This window comes from Salmo salar, chromosome 10, assembly GCF_965601325.2.
Source record: "Salmo salar chromosome 10, fSalSal1, whole genome shotgun sequence".
NCBI lineage: Eukaryota > Metazoa > Chordata > Actinopteri > Salmoniformes > Salmonidae > Salmo > Salmo salar.
In genome coordinates, this window is record NC_138300.1 from 105,681,824 (window position 1) to 105,702,489 (window position 20,666).

The window sequence follows — 20,666 nt, forward strand, 5'->3', positions numbered from 1 at the left end:
GTCTAAGCCCAGAACCTATGATGTTATAAATGGTTCGCCATCATCAAGGCTACAGGGAAGAGGTAGTAGTACAGTAGCAGACCAACACAGGACCCTACAGCACACCTGCCAGCTACTCCTGGGCTCAAACTGATTGAGTAGTTACTGTACATTGTCACATGATCAGACCTGTGTTGCTAGTAGACATGTCTTTAGATTGAGTGAGGAGCTCAATATTTCTTATCAAGACCATTTGGGCCAGTGTGTAGATGCCATAGCCAGCTATTCATTAGGTTTGCAAATGAGACACATCACGGCCCCACCACGTGCAGCAGGAATAAAATCTCATTAGGTGGAGATATTTCACGTGGCGATTTTTCAAGTAGAGAATAAATGAACCTCCCACAGCATTCATTCTAGAACGCTGTCAGACGCTAATGAAATGGCTTTGTGGATGAGGAAATTGACAAATGTAGCCTAGCATTTTTAATGAAAGGAATAAAATCATTTGATTACTCATCAATAACATTTTGCCAAACAGTAACCATTTGAAAAGTGTCATTATTACAGTATAATGAGCTACATTCCTTTTTGACCTTGTCTTTGAATGTTAGGCTAACTTCACCAGATGTTAGGCCTACACAAGTAAACATGTCATTGGCATCATTAATGTCCTATTTTGATAAAACATGTTATTTATTTATCAAAGGCTACCTTGAGAATGTTTGTATTTTGTATTTATAGGCAGCAGCTACTCTTCCTGAGGTCCAAACACATAAAGGCACTTACATCACACATAAAACAAAAGATCATAACATTATTATACCACTACATACAGTGTATTTGGAAACTATTCAGACACCCTTTTCCACAATTTGTTACATTACAGCCTTATTCTAAAATGCATGACATTTTTTCCCTCATCAATCTACACACACAATATCCCATAATGACAAACAGTGACCGTGTAGCGTCATACCCAAGAAGACTCGAGGCTGTAATCACAGAGTACTGAGTAAAGGGTCTAACTACTTATGTAAATAAGGTATTTCTGTTTTTTTTAAATAAAATTGCAAACATTTCAAAAAACCTGTTTTTGCTTTGTCTTTATAGGGTATTATTTGTAGGTTGATGAGGGGGGAAACGATTTAATCCATTTTAGAATAATGCTGTAACGTAACAAAATGTGGAAAAAGTGAAGGGGTCTTGTAACGGTTGTCGTTGGGAATGGAGGACCAAAACGCAGCAGGAATGTGGATGCTCATCTTGTATTTTATTTTAAATAAAGGTGAACACCAAAATAACAAAAACGAAGAACTCACGAACAACAAAACAGTCTTGTCAGGCTCACACATGCAAAACAAGAAACAACCTCCCACAAATTACAAACACACCCTAATATATAGGACTCTCTATCAAAGGCAACTAGACAACACCTGCCTTCAATTGAGAGTCCACACCCCAATTAACTAAACATAGACACAGACTAACTAGAAAGAACATAGAAATAGAGCAGTGACCAAAAAACCCCGGAATACATAAATCAACTACCCTCTACATAATACACACACCCCAAACCACATAAACCAAATACCCTCTGCCACGTCCTGACCAAACTACAATAACAAATAACCCTTATACTGGTCAGGACGTGACAGTACCCCCCCCCCCCCCCCCCTAAAGGTGCAGACCCCGGATGCACCCCATAAATGCATTTTTTTTAAAAAAACAACAACAAAAAAATCCCCCTAAACTAAAGGGAGGGAAGGGAGGGTGGCTGCTGTCACCGACGGCACTTGTGCTACACCCCCCCTCCCCAACCCACCTATACAGGTGGTGGTTCAGGCTCCGGCCTACTGTCCTCCAGAATGCAGACAGACGTGATCAGTTTCGGGCCGTAGGCAGACTCCCCTCGTTCCGGATCGTAGGCAGACCTCTTCCGTTCCACACTGTAGGCAGACTCATTTGAAACATAGTTACTTATATTTAGTTCCGGATCGTCAATAGACTTACTCAGTTCCGGGTTGCTGATAGACTCCCTTGGTTCCGGGTCACAGGCAGACCCCTTCGGTTCCGGGTCACAGGCAGACCCCTTCGGTTCCGGGTCACAGGCAGACCCCTTCGGTTCCGGGTCGCAGGCAGACCCCTTCGGTTCTGGGTCGCAGGCAGACTCCCTCGGTTCCGGGTCGCAGGCAGACTCCCTCGGTTCCGGATCGCAGGCAGTCTCCCTCGGTTCCGGACTAGACACTGTTGCCGGATACTCTGGACTGCACACTGTTGCCGGATACTCTGGACTGCACACCGTTGCCGGATACTCTGGACTGCACACCGTTGCCGGATACTCTGGACTGCACACCGTTGCCGGATACTCTGGACTGCACACTGTTGCCGGATACTCTGGACTGCACACCGTTGCCGGATACTCTGGACTGCACACCGTTGCCGGATACTCTGGACTGCACACCGTTGCCGGATACTCTGGACTGCACACCGTTGCCGGATACTCTGGACTGCACACTGTTGCCGGATACTCTGGACGGCACACTGTTGCCGGATACTCTGGACGGCACACTGTTGCCGGATATTCTGGACGGCACACTGTTGCAGGATACTCTGGACGGCACACTGTTGCCGAACTCTCGAGGCTGGGCTGACGCACTGGAAGCCTGATGCGTGGTACTGGTACTGGATGTGCCAGTCTGGGGACACGCACCTCAGGGCTAGTGCGGGGAGCGGGAACAGGCCGAGTCGGACTGGGTTGACGCACTGGAAGCCTGATGCGTGGTGCTGGTACTGGAGGTATCAGCCTGGGAACACGCACCTCAGGGCTAGTGCGGGGAGCGGGAACAGGCCGAGTCGGACTGGGTTGACGCACTGGAAGCCTGATGCGTGGTGCTGGTACTGGAGGTATCAGCCTGGGAACACGCACCTCAGGGCTAATGCGGGGAGCGGGAACAGGCCGAGTCGGACTGGGTTGACGCACTGGAAGCCTGATGCGTGGTGCTGGTACTGGAGGTATCAGCCTGGGAACACGCACCTCAGGGCTAGTGCGGGGAGCGGGAACAGGCCGAGTCGGACTGGGTTGACGCACTGGAAGCCTGATGCGTGGTGCTGGTACTGGAGGTATCAGCCTGGGAAGAAGCACCTCAGGGCTAGTGCGGGGAGCGGGAACAGGACGAGTCGGACAGGGCTGACGCACTGGACCGTAGAGGCGTATTGGCGGTCTCGAGCGCAGAACTGGCATCGCTCTTACTGGCTGGATGCCCACTTCCCCCTGGCAAATGCGGGGCGCTGGTATTGCGCGTACCGGCCTAAAAATACTTGGCCTCGCCACAGTACCCATTACCCCCGAAGCACGGGACCTGTCCATTCACTGGTTGCCCAGAAAAGGTACGGGGATTTGGCCTGGGGCTCAAACCTCGCCCAGCCAAACTACCCATATGCCCCCCCCAAAAAAAATCTTGGGGCTGTCTCTCGGGCTTAAACGCCAGTCGTGTTCCTCGGTAGCGTTCCCGGTCCTTACCCGACTTCCTCCATGGGCCCTCTCCGGCCAGAATCTGCTCCCACGTCCATTTCTCCCGCCAGTCCATATTAAATTCCCCTTGCTCCTTACTCCGCTGCTTGGTCCATTTGTGGTGGGAGATTCTGTAACGGTTGTCGTCGGGAATGGAGGACCAAAACGCAGCAGGAATGTGGATGCTCATCTTGTATTTTATTTTAAATAAAGGTGAACACCAAAATTACAAAAACGAAGAACTCACGAACAACAAAACAGTCTTGTCAGGCTCACACATGCAAAACAAGAAACAACCTCCCACAAATTACAAACACACCCTAATATATAGGACTCTCAATCAAAGGCAACTAGACAACACCTGCCTTCAATTGAGAGTCCACACCCCAATTAACTAAACATAGACACAGACTAACTAGAAAGAACATAGAAATAGACTAACATAGAGCAGTGACCAAAAAACCCTGGAATACATAAATCAACTACCCTGTACATAATACACACACCCCGAACCACATAAACCAAATACCCTCTGCCACGTCCTGACCAAACTACAATAACAAATAACCCTTATACTGGTCAGGACGTGACCGGTCTGAATACTTTCCGAATGCACTGTATCTATAATACAAAATCTATAATGCCACCATACAACAATATAATGTACGTGAGTGTAGAGTGCGTGTGCTAGCAGTTATGTGCGTGTGTCTGTACCTGTGTGTGTCTCTTCACAGTACCCGCTGTTCCATCAGTTGTATTTCTCTGTTTTTTCAATCTGATTATACTGCTTGCATCAGTTACCTGATGTGGAATGGAGTTCTATGTAGTCATGGCTCTATTTGGTACAGTGCGCCTCCCATAGTCTGTTCTGGACTTTGCATGGGTATCCGAACGGTGTGCTAGTAGTTTAAACAGACAGCTCGGTGCATTCAGCTTGTCAACACTTATTACAAAAACAAGTAGTGATGAAGTCAATCTCTCCTCCACTTTGAGTAATGGAGAGATTGACGTGCGTATTATTAAAGTTAGCTCTCCGTGTACATTTAAGGGCCAGCCGTGCTGCCCTGTTCTGAGCCAATTGTAATTTTCCCAAGTCCCTCTGTAGCCCCTGACCACACGACTCAACGGTAGTCCAGGGGTGGCAAAACTAGGGCCTGTAGGACCTGCCTTGTTGATAGTGTTGTTAAGAAGTTAGAGCAGCACTTTATTATGGACAGACTTCTACCCATCTTAGCTACTGTTGTATCAATATGTTTTGACCATGACAGTTTACAGTCCAGGGTAACTCCAAGCAGTTTAGTCCCCTCAACTTGCTCAATTTCCACATTATTCATTACAAGGTTTAGTTGAGGTTTAGGGTTTAGTGAATGATTTGTCCCAAATACAATGCTTTTAATTTTTGAAAACGAACTAACAGTCATTTCAGTCTCTGTAGTAGCTGACGTGTACAGTGTTTACTCAAAGCCAGTGGAATGTTGTTAGTAAAGATTGAAAAAAAGTAAGAGGCCTAGACAACTGCCCTGGGGAATTCCTGTTTCTACCTGATCTAAATGTTGGAGAGGCTTCCGTTAAAGAACACCCTCTGTGATCTGTTAGACAGTCAACTCTTTATCCACAATATAGCAGGGGGTGTAAAGCCATAACACATACGTTTTTCCAGCAACAGACTATGATCAATAATGTCAAAAGCTGCACTGAAGTCTAACAAAACAGCCTACACAATCTTTTTATCATCAATTTCTCTCAGCCAATTATCAGTAATTTGTGTAAGTGCTGTGCTTGTTGAATGTCCTTCCCTATAAGTGTGCTGAAAGTCAGTTGTTAATTTTGTTTACTGTAAAATAGCATTGTATCTGGTCAAAGGCATTTTTTTCCCCAAAAGTTTACTAAGGGTTGGTAACATGCTGATTGGTTGGCTATTTGAGCCAGTAAAGGGGGCTCAAGAACATGACTCATCATGACTAGTCCTATTTCACAAATTAAGTATACTTCAATCAACCAATCAATCAAATGTATTTATAAAGCCCTTCTTACATCAGCTGATGTCACAAAGTGCTGTACAGAAACCCAGCCTAAAACCCCAAACAGCAAGCAATGCCGGTGTAGAAGCACGGTGGCTAGGAAAAACTCCCTAGAAAGGCCAGAACCTAAGAAGAAACCTAGGGAGGAACCAGGCTATGAGGGGTGGCCAGTCCTCTTCTGGCTGTGCCGGGTGGAGATTATAACAGAACATGTCCAAGATGTTCAAATGTTCATAGATGACCAGCAGGGTCAAATAATAATAATCACAGTGGTTGTTGAGGGTGCAACAGGTCAGCACCTCAGGAGTAAATGTCAGTTGGCTTTTCATAGCCGATCATTTAGAGTATCTTTACTGCTCCTGCTGTCTCTAGAGAGTTGAAAACAGCAGGTCTGGGACAGGTAGCACGTCCGGTGAACAGGTCAGGGTTCCATAGCCGCAGGCAGAACAGTTGAAACTGGAGCAGCAGCACGGCCAGGTGGACTGGGGACAGCAAGGAGTCATCAGGCCTGGTAGTCCTGAGGCATGGTCCTAGGGCTCAGGTCCTCCGAGAGAGAGAAAGAGAGAGAGAATTAGAGAGAGCATACTTAAATTCACACAGGACACCGGATAAGACAGGAGAAATACTCCAGATATAACAGACTGACCCTAGCCCCCCGACACAAACTACTGCAGCATAAATACTGGAGGCTGAGACAGGAGGGGCCGGGAGACACCATGGCCCCATCCGACGATACCCCTGGACAGGGCAAACAGGCAGGATATAACCCCACCCACTTTGCCAAAGCACAGCCCCCACACCACTATAGGGATATCTTCAAACACCAACTTACCATCCTGAGACAAGGCCAAGTGTAGCCCACAAAGATCTCTGCCACGGCACAACCCAAGGGGGGGCGCCAACCCGGACAGGAAGATCACTTCAGTAAGCCAGTGACTCAGCCCCTGTAATAGGGTTAGAGGCAGAGAATCCCAGTGGAAAGAGGGGAACCGGCCAGGTAGCGACAGCAAGGGTGGTTCGTTGCTCCAGTGCCTTTCCATTCACCTTCACACTTCAAGCCTGTCCTATGGCATGCTCCTCTTGCCAGCTCAGCACTTGACATTTGTGTTGCGATTATGTAATATTTAATGTGGTCACTCCAAGGGGGCCTCCGTGTGCCTGTTCCATGCCAGTTACAGGAAGTGCACGCATGCACGCCAATATGCACAGACAGAAAATTCACTTTGTTTTTCACAAAATGGATTAGAACGTTGTGGATACATTTTAGAATGACACCATTTCCTGTATACAGCTTTTTAAAGATCTGCATCACAATACTGAAACCTTTGCCGTTTGTAAAAGGAATTATTTGGGTGTTTTTGGAGTCTATTTTCATGTTTTTCGGACACCCTGGAACTGCAGAATGAGGCTCAGGAAGTCAGTCGCTGCTGGGGTAAGTTTTTCAAAACCAAGTGAAATTGCAAAAAAATTAAATTTTGGGACCCTTCTATAACATGCCATTTACATCATAAATACAGATTAGGTTCCTAAATAGTGAAACTCTTCTTTAATCTGTAGTGACCTATAAGGGACCTGATAAAATATGTGTCAGTAATAGCAGGAGGTTGGTGGCACCTTAAATGTGGAGGATGAGCTCGTGGTAATGGCTTGAGCGGAATCAGTGTAACGGTATCAAATACATAAACACATGGTTTTCATATGTTTGATGCCATTCCATTCTCTCTGTTCCAGCCATTATTGTGAGCTGTCTTCCCCTCAGCAGCCTCCACTGCATCCAAGGATAGCTGATTTTCCTAATTGCAACAGTAAATACATTTATCCTGCACTGAACAGGGGTGATGCAGTGATGGTTTGGTGTTCCATAAACTCCAAGTAGCCTCTGACCTTCCTTTCTGTACCTGTTGTAGAGAACCAGTGGACTTCAAATGTTTTCTGGATAGCTGGGCTTAGTGTTGAAAGCAGCTCATTAATGTTCCCAAACACAGAGCCAAGAATGAATCAGCTCAGCAATGGTCCAAATAGTGATCGACAAAGTTCAGAGGTTACCTTCATGTTTGGCTTTATTGTAGACTACTACTGCCATAAAACCTGCAACACAGTGAGCAATGTGCCTTTTTACAGTAGTTACTCACCACCACTGAACTTGTCCCTGAGAGCTAGGCTCAGTCATCCAGCAGGGACCCTGAGGCCAGGCAGAGTAGTGCTGAATCATCTGCTTGCCTTTTGTGGTGCCTCTGAGCCTAGTAGCACAATGTCCTGTCCTCATAGGATCACTAGATCTTCCTTCCCAGCGCCAAACAGCCAGCCACCCAGCCTCTTTCTCTCTTTTGTCTTATTAATGGTCAGGAGGAGGAGGAGGGTGGGGGAGTGTTACCCAGCTACTGGGGTTCAAATACTTGGCACGCTATGACGCCATGAGGCCCAAGAAAAAGCAACATGTTGGCCTGATTAAGGTGTCCTATGATAGCATTTAGAATGTTTTCCTCTTAGGTGCAGCCAGCCGCTGTCTAGATCTAACATAGTGACTGAATGGGAGCACTGAAGGAAAGCAGATGAGCTTTCCCAAAATAACCACTTGATTGAGTTCAAGTTCATCTCCACAAACAAGGTTCAAATGCATCATAGCCAGTCTAGATGTCTAAGCAGCTGTGGTTATTCAGCTAGATCACTCAGTGGTTCTCGTAGTTTGGCCTGTATGATGATGTGTGTGTTGAAGAGTTTTCTTTTATAGTGCCTTCAGAAAGTGATGCTTGGCATTCAGGCCAAAGAGTTTAATGTTGTTTTCATCAGACGAGAGAGTCTTGTTTCTCATGGTCTGAAAATCTTTAGCTGCCTTTTGGAAAACTCCAAGCAGACCGTCATGTGCCTTTTTACTGAGGAGTGGCATCCATTTGGCCACTACCATAAAGGCCTGATTGGTGGAGTGCTGCAGAGATGGTTGTCCTTCTAGAATGTTCTCCCATCTCTACAGAGGAACTCTTAGAGGTCTGTCAGAGTGACCATCGTCTTCTTGGTCACCTCCCTAACCAAGGCCCTTCTGCCCCGATTGCTCAGTTTGGCCGGGCATCCAGCTCTAGGAAGAGTCTTAATGGTTCTAAACTTCTTCCATTTAAGAATGATGGAGGCCTCTATGTTTTTGGGAACCTTCACAGGTGGACTCCAGTCAAGTTGTAGAAACATCAAGGATGATTAATGGAAACAGGAGGCACCTGAGCTCAATTTAGAGTCTCATACAGTAGCAAAGGTTCTGAATTCTTATGTAAATAAGGTATTTCTGTTTTTCATTTTTAATACATTTGTAAAAATGTTTAACCTGTTTTCGGTTTTCCATTATGGGGTGTTGTGTGTTGATTGCTGAGGATTCATTTTTATTTCATCAATTTTAGAATAAGTCTGTAACGTAAAAAAAATGTCAAGGGGTCTGAATACTTTCCCGAAGGCACTGTATATTTTCAGCTGGTACTGTGGTTGTTTGGATGTGCACAGAGAGCTCATACAGAGAGCAGACACATGGCAGGTGGTTGCTGAGTCACTATGATGAGTCTGGCTGTGGCTGTGCTGCTAGCGATGCCTAGTCGGGCTCTGAACAGACCTTTTTTTCAAACATACATTTCTTTCTCTAAGCGTCCTCTCCTCTCAAATTAAATTGTGGAGAATAATTTCTCCATCTCACCTGTCAGTTCACCTCAGTGTAAATACACCTGACACAGTATTCCTCCAGAAGGCTCATGTTGACAATCTACATCCTACAAGATAGCATCACATTTACCATTAGGTGGTCACCTCACTCAGCTGTCTGATCTGCCTAGTGGTCTATGGTGGTTCATTTCTTTACTATCAAATGAGGAGAGACAAACTTATCACACAAGCCAGAGTTATACTTAAACTAAATCTTTATTCACTTATTAATAAGGGAGCAGGTCAATACAACGCACACATATAAAGTGAATCGATTGAGTGGTCTACGGTAATGATGGCTGGTCAACGATTCACGCTCCGATGATTCGTTGAGAGCCCCGAGACAAAAGTACAAAGGTATTTTATAGCCAAGATACACCCCTTTCAACCTTCATGACGAACAACAGATGTATAGAATGGGTCACAAGGTTAAGATCTGTATGAAAGATACCTATAATTCATAGCAGACAGTATCTGCTGTGTCAACAGTTTTCATTGTGTAGAGACCAGTGCCTTGCCCCCCAACTCCATACTGGAGCCATGTCGCCCTGGCACGGTATAGAACAGAAACATTAACTCATGCTCTGGAATGCTCTTTAGGTTTTATCACCCAGAAGATGTCGTAAATCTCCTGTCAGTGTTATCTCCCAGAGGCCCATCCTCATTAGAACACACACACACACAATAGTTATAAGAATACTCTATTCTGTTGAAATAAAATTTGATGCAATAAAAGTATTATAACATAATCTTGCAATTTTCCACCATAGGTCTATCTGACAACATAAACTGAGTGTATAAAACATTATGAACACCTGCTCTTTCAATGACATAGAATGACCAAGTGAAAGCTATGATCCCTTATTGATGTCACTTGTTAAATCCACTTTAAATCAGTGTAGATGTAGGGGATGAGACATGTTAAAGAAGGATTTTTAAGCCTTGAGACAATTGAGACATGGATTGTGTATGGGCTCCTGAGTGGTGCAGCGGTCTAAGGCACTGCATTTCAGTGCTAGAGTTGTCACTACAGATCCTGGTTCGATTCCAGGCTGTATCACAACCGACTGTAATTGGGAGTCCCATAGGGCGGCGCACAATTGGCCCAGTGTCGGGCGAGGTAGGCTGTCATTATAAATAAGAATTTGTTCTTAAATGACTTGCCTAGTTAAATAAAGGTACAATTAAAAAGGTGTATGTGTACCATTCAGAGGGTGAATGGGCAAGATAAAATATTCAAGTTCCTTTGAATGGGGTGTACCATGTGCACTGGGTTGTGTCAAGAACTGCAATGCTGCTGGGTTTTTCACACTCAACAGTTTCTCGTGTGTATCATGAATGGTCTACCACCCAAAGGAAATCCAGCCATGAGTCAACATGGGCCAGCATCCATGTGGAACGCTTTCGACACCTTGTAGAGGCCATGCCCTGATGAATTGAGTCTGTTCTGAGGGCAAACTCAATATTAGGAAGGTGTTCTTAATGTTTTGTACGCTCAGTTTATATTTTCGCTTTCTGGTTCTCAAAGTTCCCTGATCTAACATTACCCAGAACAAGCCTTTGTTTGGACTTTAAGCGCGATGCTAATGGATTTCTAGAACACATTTCAGAATATAAACTAGGCAAACCGATACAGCTCTTTGGAACCTGATTTGAAGGCTTACTGTGAATTATTCAAAGTGTTGTAGCGTGGCACCCATGGCTTCTTGGCAGCTCACACAGATCCTGCCCCGGAAGCACACACACACGTCATGTGCGCACACACACAAGCACATACGCACGCACACACAGACAACACACGTGTATTAAACTCTGACTTGTGTAATCATGGCAGTTCCCAATTAAATCATGCATAATGCTTAAGTTATGCAAGAAGCAAATTACTTTAGAAAATGGCCGTTGGCACTCTCTCGTCTGGCAAGTGTGTCAGTAATGTACTCACTGCCTCAGCGAAGACATATTGGCCGTAACAGCACAGCAGTGCCTAACAAAACCCACCCTAAAAAAATCACTAGATTTTGTAGGTTTGTGAGGGCTTTTGTATAATAGCTATAATTGCTTGTTGGTGAGGTAGAATGGGGACATCCATCATTCCAAGGTCAAGCACCAGAACATTTTACAGTAGCTAGTTGTTCCTACTAGAGCGCTTCAGTCAGTAGCTCATTTTGGACCCTTAAGCTAGAATGACCTAAGGTTTTTACTATGGAACCTATGGCCCCCATACGTATCATCATCGACACACAAAAGAAATGAGGCTATACACACACACATTGAATTATTGTACACACTAATGGCATTATAGCATACCATCGCAAAATGTGCCCTGTGTAACCCATTTGTTACTGCTTAGGCTAAAGCTGTTCCATGATGTTTCTGGGGATTACTTTTATTTCATTTCTGTGGTCCACTTTGTGGCTGCATCCGTTCACTGGACCCTGACTGTGTCTGTGTTTCGTTATTCAAAATACATTTTACAGCCACTTTGGCAAATGGTACTGCATTGGTTAGACTTGGCACTGTAGTGATCGTAGAAGTACACAAACACAATGTCACAGCCTAGAAGTCGAATTGTAATGTTGGTTGGTGTCTTTTTGCACGTGGCCTACTTTGAGAAGGCTGGTTTTTCAGGCGATTCATAATTGATATGTTGGATTCACGTATCCATCTCAAATATGATTTTATTTATTCCTATTCTTTAACCTAGATTTTTGGTTGAGATGAAGATGTGAATCCAACATATTTTATTTATTTATTTGTAGACAAACTGGAATTAAGTTCGTGACACAGATGGAACTATCCAAGCAGAAGATACATCTCCTTAAAATGTTTATATTTCGTTGTGTTGACAACCAAAGACAATTCAATGTCACTTTTGAAATTCAATAACTAGTGTATTAACTTGTGTACAAGTTAACAAATGATATGTTGGATCAAAATCAACCAGAGTTTGAAACCCTCAGCAAATTAGCCTGGGCATATTAACCTAGGCATATTAACCTAGGCATATTAACCTAGGCATATTAACCTAGGCATATTAACCTAGGCATATTTTGTTGAATTCTGCATTTAGTCTATTTTTTGTTGAATTCAAACAATTACTGTTGATGACTTTGCAAATGCTACATAGGCCTAAATAGCATCATTGAAGATTGATAATATATGTTCACATTTCATTTGCTCTGTTAAACCTACCTTTTGGAATGACTTCAATAGCAACAGTGAATTGATTTAGTTTAAGTGGAGCTCGCGCGGTCATTCTCACAATATTACATTGGTAATAGTCAGCGACAAATATCATAGCTAAGCAGGTCTGGGCTTGGTTTAAACCTTGGATGGGAGACCAAAGGGTAGCTGTAGATAGATCAGTTATCCAGTAGGAGGTGCTGCCCAGCCTGTAGTTTTTTTTGCTGATAGTGGATATAAGTTTAAAGGTACAAATTCAACATATTTTATACATGGTTTGTCTATGTTGAAATTTGGTTACCATGATGACATAATTCTGTGGTGTAAATTTGACCCTCAAAACAACAGTTTACATTGATGAATGTTTCAAATCGAATGTGTTTTCCACGTAGATTGCACATCACAATACGTTGAAACAGCGTTGATTCCACCAGTTTTTGCCCAGTGGGCTGCTACTCTAAAGGCTAAAGTGCCTGATAGAGCGTATTTCAGACCTATCCTATTAATCAAATCAAATTGTATTTGTCACATGTGCCGAATACAACCTTACAGTGAAATGCTTACTTACAAGCCCTTAACCAACAATGCCAGTTTTAAGAAAAATTAAAGAACAGCAGTAAAATAACAATAGCAAGGCTATATACAGGGGGTACCGGTACAGAGTCAATGTGCGGGGCCACTGGTTAGTTGAGGTAATTGAGGTAATATGTACATGTAGGTAGAGTTATTAAAGTGACTATGCATAGATAGTAAACAGAGAAGCAGCAGCGTAAAAGAGGGGGGTGTAGGATGTAGGAGATGTCTATAATTCCATGCCGGTGTGGAACTGCCTCTGTAGCTTATCCCCTTTGAGTCACTTTGCTAAATCTGTTGCCTTCATCCAGTGTTGTTTGATTTGATCATGCAATTTTGTTCAACATTGATAGGCTACTTTGTTCTTTGAAGGTGATGGATGGCTTCCTTCTTGGTCATTTCCAAAGGTTGTTGTCAGAACTCACTAAGCAAGAAAATGAAATAAAAAAGGTTCACCATATAATAACAAATCGTCCATGAGATCATATTTCTTTCTTAGTCAATTTGAAGAGCAGGCTATTTTCCACAGTACTCTAGGTGTCGCAATGATGATCACATATTTCAGTGCAGTCTTAGTTCATGTTTAATATGTTGTTGTCATTTCTTTTTCAGTAGACTGGCCTTCGTTGGATCCCACCATGTTGGAAGAGTTTCAGGAAGAAGTACCAAGCTGGACTGAATCACCCTCAGCCTTATTAGTTTCACACACTGATGCCTCTGAGCACCTAGATGATACTACAACTACAGCTCTCCTTTCACCTGGTCCCCTACCACTTGAATCACCTTCTAGGTCTAGTGACCCCCTCCCCATTGGTCGAGACCCTCTGTCCACTCCCCCTTTTAGCTCTTTGGAGCCTGCAATTGGCCTTCAGCAACACCCTGAAGGCCTAGCCCGACTCTCAAGGGACATGAAGCTCTCTGGGCCTATCTCAACCATGGCAGCTACCTCTTCAACCGTTGTTACAGTACCACACCAGAAGCTTATCGGACCTCAGTCCAACATATCCACAACACCCTTGAACTTCTCTACAGCCACCAGTGGGACTACGTCTCCACAGTTTATTGTCCCAAACTCTAATGAAAGAGCTTCAGATGAACCTCCATTATTACCCCCCAGCAATCAGCAAGACCCATCAAAACAGAGAACTCCTGCACTTATAACATCACTTCCTGTTGGACCCCTCAACCTGCCTAGACTGCCTGTTGACAATCTGGTAGATGCAGCAGCCCTATCAGACCAAGCCAGCCCAGAGTCTAGACCTAATCCAGATGTGTCCCTGAGTTTAGGCGATCTCTCGCTGGATCCCAAACTGCCTCGTGAGCCCTCCAGTAGATTAAGCGATCTGGATCACCTGCGCCCCAGCAGTGAGCTCATGCAGAAGGATGATGCTGCCCAAGGTATTTACATGCTCCTGAAACCATCGCCTGAAATGCAGCTGGCTCCCAGCTATGTGCCTTTCCTGAGCCCTCAGACCACGTCCTCCTCAGCTGAGCCCACCATTTTCCCTACTGATGACTTCTTCCCCACCAACACCATGGAGGTGGACTGGGGCTCCGGAGACCACCTGGAGACCGTGTCCTATATGGGCTCGGAGGGCGACGACTTCTCCCTGGTCACCAACCTGCCCACGGACATGTACGACCTGGAGGACTCCAATGCGGAACGCTACGACACCTCCTTCCCCTCCAGGGTCGGCGTGTCCTTCTCCTCGATGCGTCACGTGACGTCTTCACTTAGTCTCACTACAACAGATCTCAGCTCTGGTGTTAGAAGTGTGGCCCCCACATCTGTTCCTCCCTCTATCCATCCATCTCCCAGTCACTCAATGCTAGCCTCAACACCAACACCTCAAGGTAGTCTACCAGAAGGTTCAGGCGTAGACTGGACAGATACCTTCACTGTTGAACCAACAGACCTTCTCCTACCAGACATGAACAGCCTGGAGTACTACACCATCCAGCTGACCAAGGATGACTCCGAAGAACACAGAGGCACCAATGTGACCACCACCTCCAGACATTTCTCTCTGATGTCCATCAGCACCACCCACATCATGGTCACCAGCACGTTCACTGCGGACCCCAGCCACATGCTCACAGCTTCCTATGGAGTGGAGGTCCAGCCTTCTGACAACACTACCTGGATAAAAGAGTCCTCTGATATATCTGGCTCAGAGCCTCTCAATACAACCACAGCAGACGCCACGGAGATGACTTCTCTGAATTTCTCAGTGCCGTTCCTGGAGCCTTCAGTAGCACCAACCCCCTCTATGGACCTCTCATCCTCCCTGTGGGGTGTCACTGGTCAGGTGTCCTCCGGGGAATGGATTAGCCCTGTGGCCACCTCCAGTGTCGGACTGGACAGCAGCTCTGTATTAGTGTCTGTGCAGTCTAGTGCTATGGCCTCTGAGACAGACATCCAGTGGTATGTGTCCCCCACCGCCACAGAGACGGCCCTCCTCAGCACCTCTCTCGTCATTCCTGTGTTGACCACCTCTGTCGCCTTCACCCCAGTGCCTGGTCAGACAGAATTACCCCCTGATGTCACCTCAGGCCCCACAGAGCGAGCCACAAATGCCACCACCTTTCCCCCGGTGTCAGTCATGGCCGACCAAGGTATTGATACGGATAGTCCTGTCACAGCGGTGACAAACGTCAGCCAGAGTACACTTAGCACCGTAGACACCCCCTCCACAACTGATCCTGCCACTGCCACCACCACTACTACTACCACCACCATCACCACTAAGGCCTCTACAACCACTGCTCTGGCCACCACCACTACCCCCTTAAACATAACAACCACAAAAAGCCCGCCTACAACCATTGGCCGCCAGTACCTCTGTAATGTCACCAAGCCTGTGTACTTCGTTAAAGTCGGTAAGTTGAATTACCTCTTTGTCGTATTGATATACTTTTTTAAAGACAGCAACATTGTGTGGAATGTCACCTTGATCAATGCTACGAAGATATAATTATCAACTCTGAAGTGTTATTCTTTCACTTTTCATATGAAAATCATGGTTTTGAAAATATTGTACACTTAATTAATCTATAACAAGATGTTCTCAATGAGACGTGATAGAGATGAGATGTGCTTCCACCCTCTGCAGGTTTTCCCCCTGGGGCCACTGTTGGATATGCCAAATCCCAAATCCGAGATGTCCTGAAGACTGAATTCAATAAGTCAATTGAACTGCAGGTACATTATGATGGGGCACCATGGGAATTTTTTCTTGGGATTTTAAACTTAACTTCAATAATTAATGAAATGGATAGAAATAACAGTGAACTGAAATAGCAGCCTTTTTCTTTAGTCTTTATAGAGATAAAGTTAAGCTAGGCTATACGTAAATGATCCCATAGGCTCAGTCTGACATGACAACTAGGGCTAACCTCTAAGTGCTGACACTGTTAGCTTTTCATTACTTAGCTTACTTCCTAAAGAAACCTCTGAACAGCTGTTGTGCAACATGCTCTGAGTTTTAACCCTTTGGTAATACCAAGGATTATTTAGCTATTTGATTTAGAATATTTTTATTAAAACATTATTGGGTGAAACATTGATTTTGGCATTACTGCTATTAGCCAATAGAAACGCATTGAATAACAGATTCACTACATGGAACAACAGATAGTCCCCCCCAAAAAATCTAAAGGAAGTTTGTTCTGAAGTGTCTGTCCTATATCTGAGAGATATAAGAAAGATCAGGATTTTTTTTAAACATTTATCCCCTTATTTTAAGCACTAAACTATTTCAGTATACAGTACCAGTCAAAGGTTTGGACACACATACTCATTCAAGGGTTTTTCTTTATTTTTTAAATTATATTCTACATTGTAGAATAATAGTGAAAACATCAAAACTATGAAATAACACATATGGAATCATGTAGTAACCCAAAAAAGTGTTAAACAAATCAAAATATATTTTAAATGAGATTCTTCAAAGTAGCCACCCTTAGCCTTGATGACAGTTTTGCACACTCTTGGCATTCTCTCAACCAACTTGACCTGGAATGCTTTTCCAACTGTCTTGAAGGAGTTCCCACATATGCTGAGCTCTTGTTGGGTGCTTTTCCTTCACTCTGTGGTCCAACTCATCCCAAACCATCTCAATTTGGTTGAGGTCGGGTGGCTGTGGAGGCCAGGTCATCTGATGCAGTACTCCATCACTCTCCTTCTTGTTCAAATAGCCCTTACACCGCCTGGAGATGTGTTGGGTCATTGTCCTGTTGAAAAACAAATTATAGTCCCACTAAGAGCAAACCAGATGGGATGGCGTATCACTGAAGAATGCTGTGGTAGCCATGCTGGTTAAGTGTGGCTTGAATTCTAAATATATCACTGACAGTGACACCAGCAAAGCACCCCCACACCATCACACCTCATCCATGCTTCACAGTGGAAACCACACGTGCGGAGATCATCCATTCACCTACTCTGCATCTCACAAAGACACAGCGATTGGAACCAAAAATCTCAAATTTGGAATCATCAGACCAAAGGACAGATTTCCACCGGTCTAATGTCCATTGCTCGTGTTTCTTGGCTCAAGCAAGTCTCTTCTTCTTATTGGTGTCCTTTAGTAGTGGTTTCTTTGCAGCAATTCAACCATGAAGGCCTGATTCACACAGTCTCCTCTGAACATCTGATGTTGAGATGTCTGTTACTTGAACTCTGTGAAGCATTTATTTAAGCTGCAATTTCTGAGGTTGGTAACATAAATTAACTTATCCTCTGCAGCAGAGGTAACTCTGGGTCTTCCTTTCCTGTGGCAGTCCTCATGAGAGCCAGTTTCATCATAGCGCTTGATGGCTTTTGCGACTGCACTTGAAGAAACTTTAAAAGTTCTTGAAATTTTCTGCTGGATTGACTGACCTTCATGTCTTAAAGTAATGATGTACTGTCATTTGTCTTTGCTTATTTGAGTTATTCTTGCCATTATATTCTTGCCATTATATGGACTTAGTCTTTTACCAAATAGGGATATCTTCTGTATACCACCTCTACCTTGTCACAGCACAACTGATTGGCTCAAATGCATTAAGAAGGAAAGAAATTCCACAAATTAACTTTTAATAAGGCATACCTGTTAATTGAAATGCATTCCAGGTGACTATCTCATTAAGCTGGTTGAGAGAATACCAAAAGTGTGCAAAGCTGTCATCAAGGCAAAGGGTGACTTACTTTGAAGAATCTCAAATATAAGTTATATTTTGATTTGCTTAACACTTTTTTTGGTTACTACATGATATTTCATAGTTTTGATGTCTTCACTATTGTTCTACAATGTAGAAAATATTCAAAAATGTACGATTTTCAGGATGTCTCATGGTCTGACAAACACTGCTCTAGCTCTGCCACCTTTCACCACAGATGTGGAAGGGCGATATCGGCGGATGCCTGGAACCAAATGGGGTTCTACCTGGAACAAAAAAGGGTTTTCCTATGGGGACAGCTGAAGAACCCTTTTGGAACTCTTTTCTCTAATAGTGTAGGGAGCTGCAGCAGTGGGTATGTGGCGGTTGTGTTCTATAATAACCCTGGTCATGTGTGTGGGGGTATAGGGATGGGATGCGCCAGAAAGGACAGCCCACTTCCTGTTCGCTATTTTGTTTCCAGGCTCTTTGATAAACAAACCACAAAAATGACTAACTGCACACCCAACACTTCATGGCCTGGCAATGACCTTAACACACTGTCTCTGCCATTAACTGTTTAAATGCTGTACAGTGCAAAGGAAAAAGTAGTGTGTGTACAGTACCTCATAGTTCAACCAAGGTGCAAGAACTCCAGAACAAACTGGATGAATAAGATATATTCAACTGCATTTGGAGGATGGTAGATATTGGAAGTAAGACAAAAAGACAGTTGAATTGAAAGACTTCAAATACAGCCCATCTAAACTCCATCAATAAAAATGAATAAGTAACTATTATTTGCAATGAAGAGAAGTTATAATAATGTATTTTCTGTGTCTTGGTAAAGGTTGCTAAGAGCCCTCCAGACTTTGTGTTCCGGGCAGTGTCGGGTCCCGTGGTGTACACAGCCATATCTGTCATCAACGCCCTGCGTCAGTCAGGCCGACGCTTCCAGGCCATCTCACACTACTGGAAGGTACCAGACCACCAGTACCAAGTCCACTCAGGTAAGAGCACTGTTTTGTGTGGAACTATACAAGCCACTTCTGAAATAGAGATTTTAATAGGTGCATCCCCAGTAGAATGGTATACTGGTTTTTGTTTGGGTTTTCTATGCTGTACAGTATGTGTTTGAATGTTTAGACTTAACCTTGCCCTTCTGTTTCCCTGTCCAGTGCTGCAGTTTGTGCCCAGCCACATCGACGTGCGAGTCTGCAACTTCAGCGAGCGCATTGAGAAAGGCCTTACCATGGCGTACGCCGAAGTGCGCCGACGCGCACAGGAGTCCACCAACTTCACTGTGCACGTAAGTGCAGACCTACTGAAAACACTGTAGCACTCCAGTCAACTAAAATAGAGTAGAGCTTCTCCTAATGCTCTGTTTTCATTACCAGTCACTTACTCCTTCCTTGGTTTTCACCCCCACTTGCGATGATCATCTGGAATCACCCCTAATCACAACCTATTTATGTCAGAAGCACTTAGCTCACACATTTATTATTACTAAAGATCACTGGCCGTGTCGCTGTGCTCTCCCTGCTAGAACTCTCTAAGAGCAGCGTCTGCTGAAATAAGTCTGGAAGTGGAATGAAAGAAAAGCTCCTCAAGAGAGTCGGTTGGCAAGTTAGAAACGAATTGGGTTACTGTGTGTGAATGCAGCAGCAGTAGTGGCTTGCTTTGCTTGGATTTGGGAGAGAAAAGAAGCAGGATCTGCTTGACTTAATTGTAATTGTTGAGGCTTGGGGAGCGACAGAGAGTAATGGCTGAAATGTGTGGTTTGTGTAATTGTGTGTGCTACGGTAATACAACCTAAGTGCTGGTCTCAGAGTCTCCAGCACACAAGTCTGTTTAGGTCAGTGGTCACTCATTCAATACCAAAATTATCAGCATAGGTTTATTGATTCAGGTTTTCCACTAATTAAGTTGAGAAAGTGCTTTTTTGTCTGTTCATGTTTGACGTTCTTGAACGTAGCAAGCTAGAAGGATATGGAGAGTTTTCAGACATAGATTTCATGCTCAGTCAATGAAGGCATTATACTGGGCATTACATTCATATCTAGAAAAGGCCATTTCAATTATGGCTGTTAATTTTATTTCAATTCCGCAAATTAAATGAAATCAATTTGGCCCAAGCTCTTCTGCTGCATCACACTGCAATGTATGCTCACATGTGGTTTTATTGGTGTCAGGGTTTGTTGTACAGTCTCTTTTGACCATTTGCTGGACTTTTGAAATCCATCACCAGTTCAAAAACATTGTGGGCTGTATTTTCGGCTGGCGGTAAGGAGGCGCAAGTGTCAAACGCACATTAGTTTGCAATTTCGTCATGTCGCACTGCCATTTTCCAGCCCTTAGCCAGGTTCGGCAATTTACCTGTCTAACATCAGGTCGCTTGTTCTGAGGTGGGAGGGGTGGAAATATTGGAGGTATGTCCTATAAAACATACGCCAATATGCCAATTTCAGTAAGTGCAACTAGGGATATTTAAGACTGACCAAAAGCTGGTCTTAGCGGGAACGCAATTGGTTATGGCATTTATTTTGCCAGCGGAGACGCACACCTTATGTACATCA

The 20,666-nt window shown here is 44.3% G+C and overlaps 1 protein-coding gene across 3 annotated transcripts in view; it reads left to right on the forward strand.

Annotated features, from left to right (window-relative positions):
* Nucleotides 1-20,666, forward strand: part of LOC106561389 (UPF0606 protein KIAA1549) — a 90,644-nt gene that overhangs the window by 31,852 nt on the left and 38,126 nt on the right. For all 3 annotated transcript variants that reach the window (XM_014125311.3, XM_014125313.3, XM_014125312.3), the window contains exons 3-6: nucleotides 13,561-15,828; nucleotides 16,062-16,150; nucleotides 18,941-19,100; nucleotides 19,269-19,399. In XM_014125311.3, the coding sequence (XP_013980786.3) occupies nucleotides 13,561-15,828; nucleotides 16,062-16,150; nucleotides 18,941-19,100; nucleotides 19,269-19,399 (2,648 nt within the window). The remainder of the gene's footprint in view (nucleotides 1-13,560; nucleotides 15,829-16,061; nucleotides 16,151-18,940; nucleotides 19,101-19,268; nucleotides 19,400-20,666) is intronic.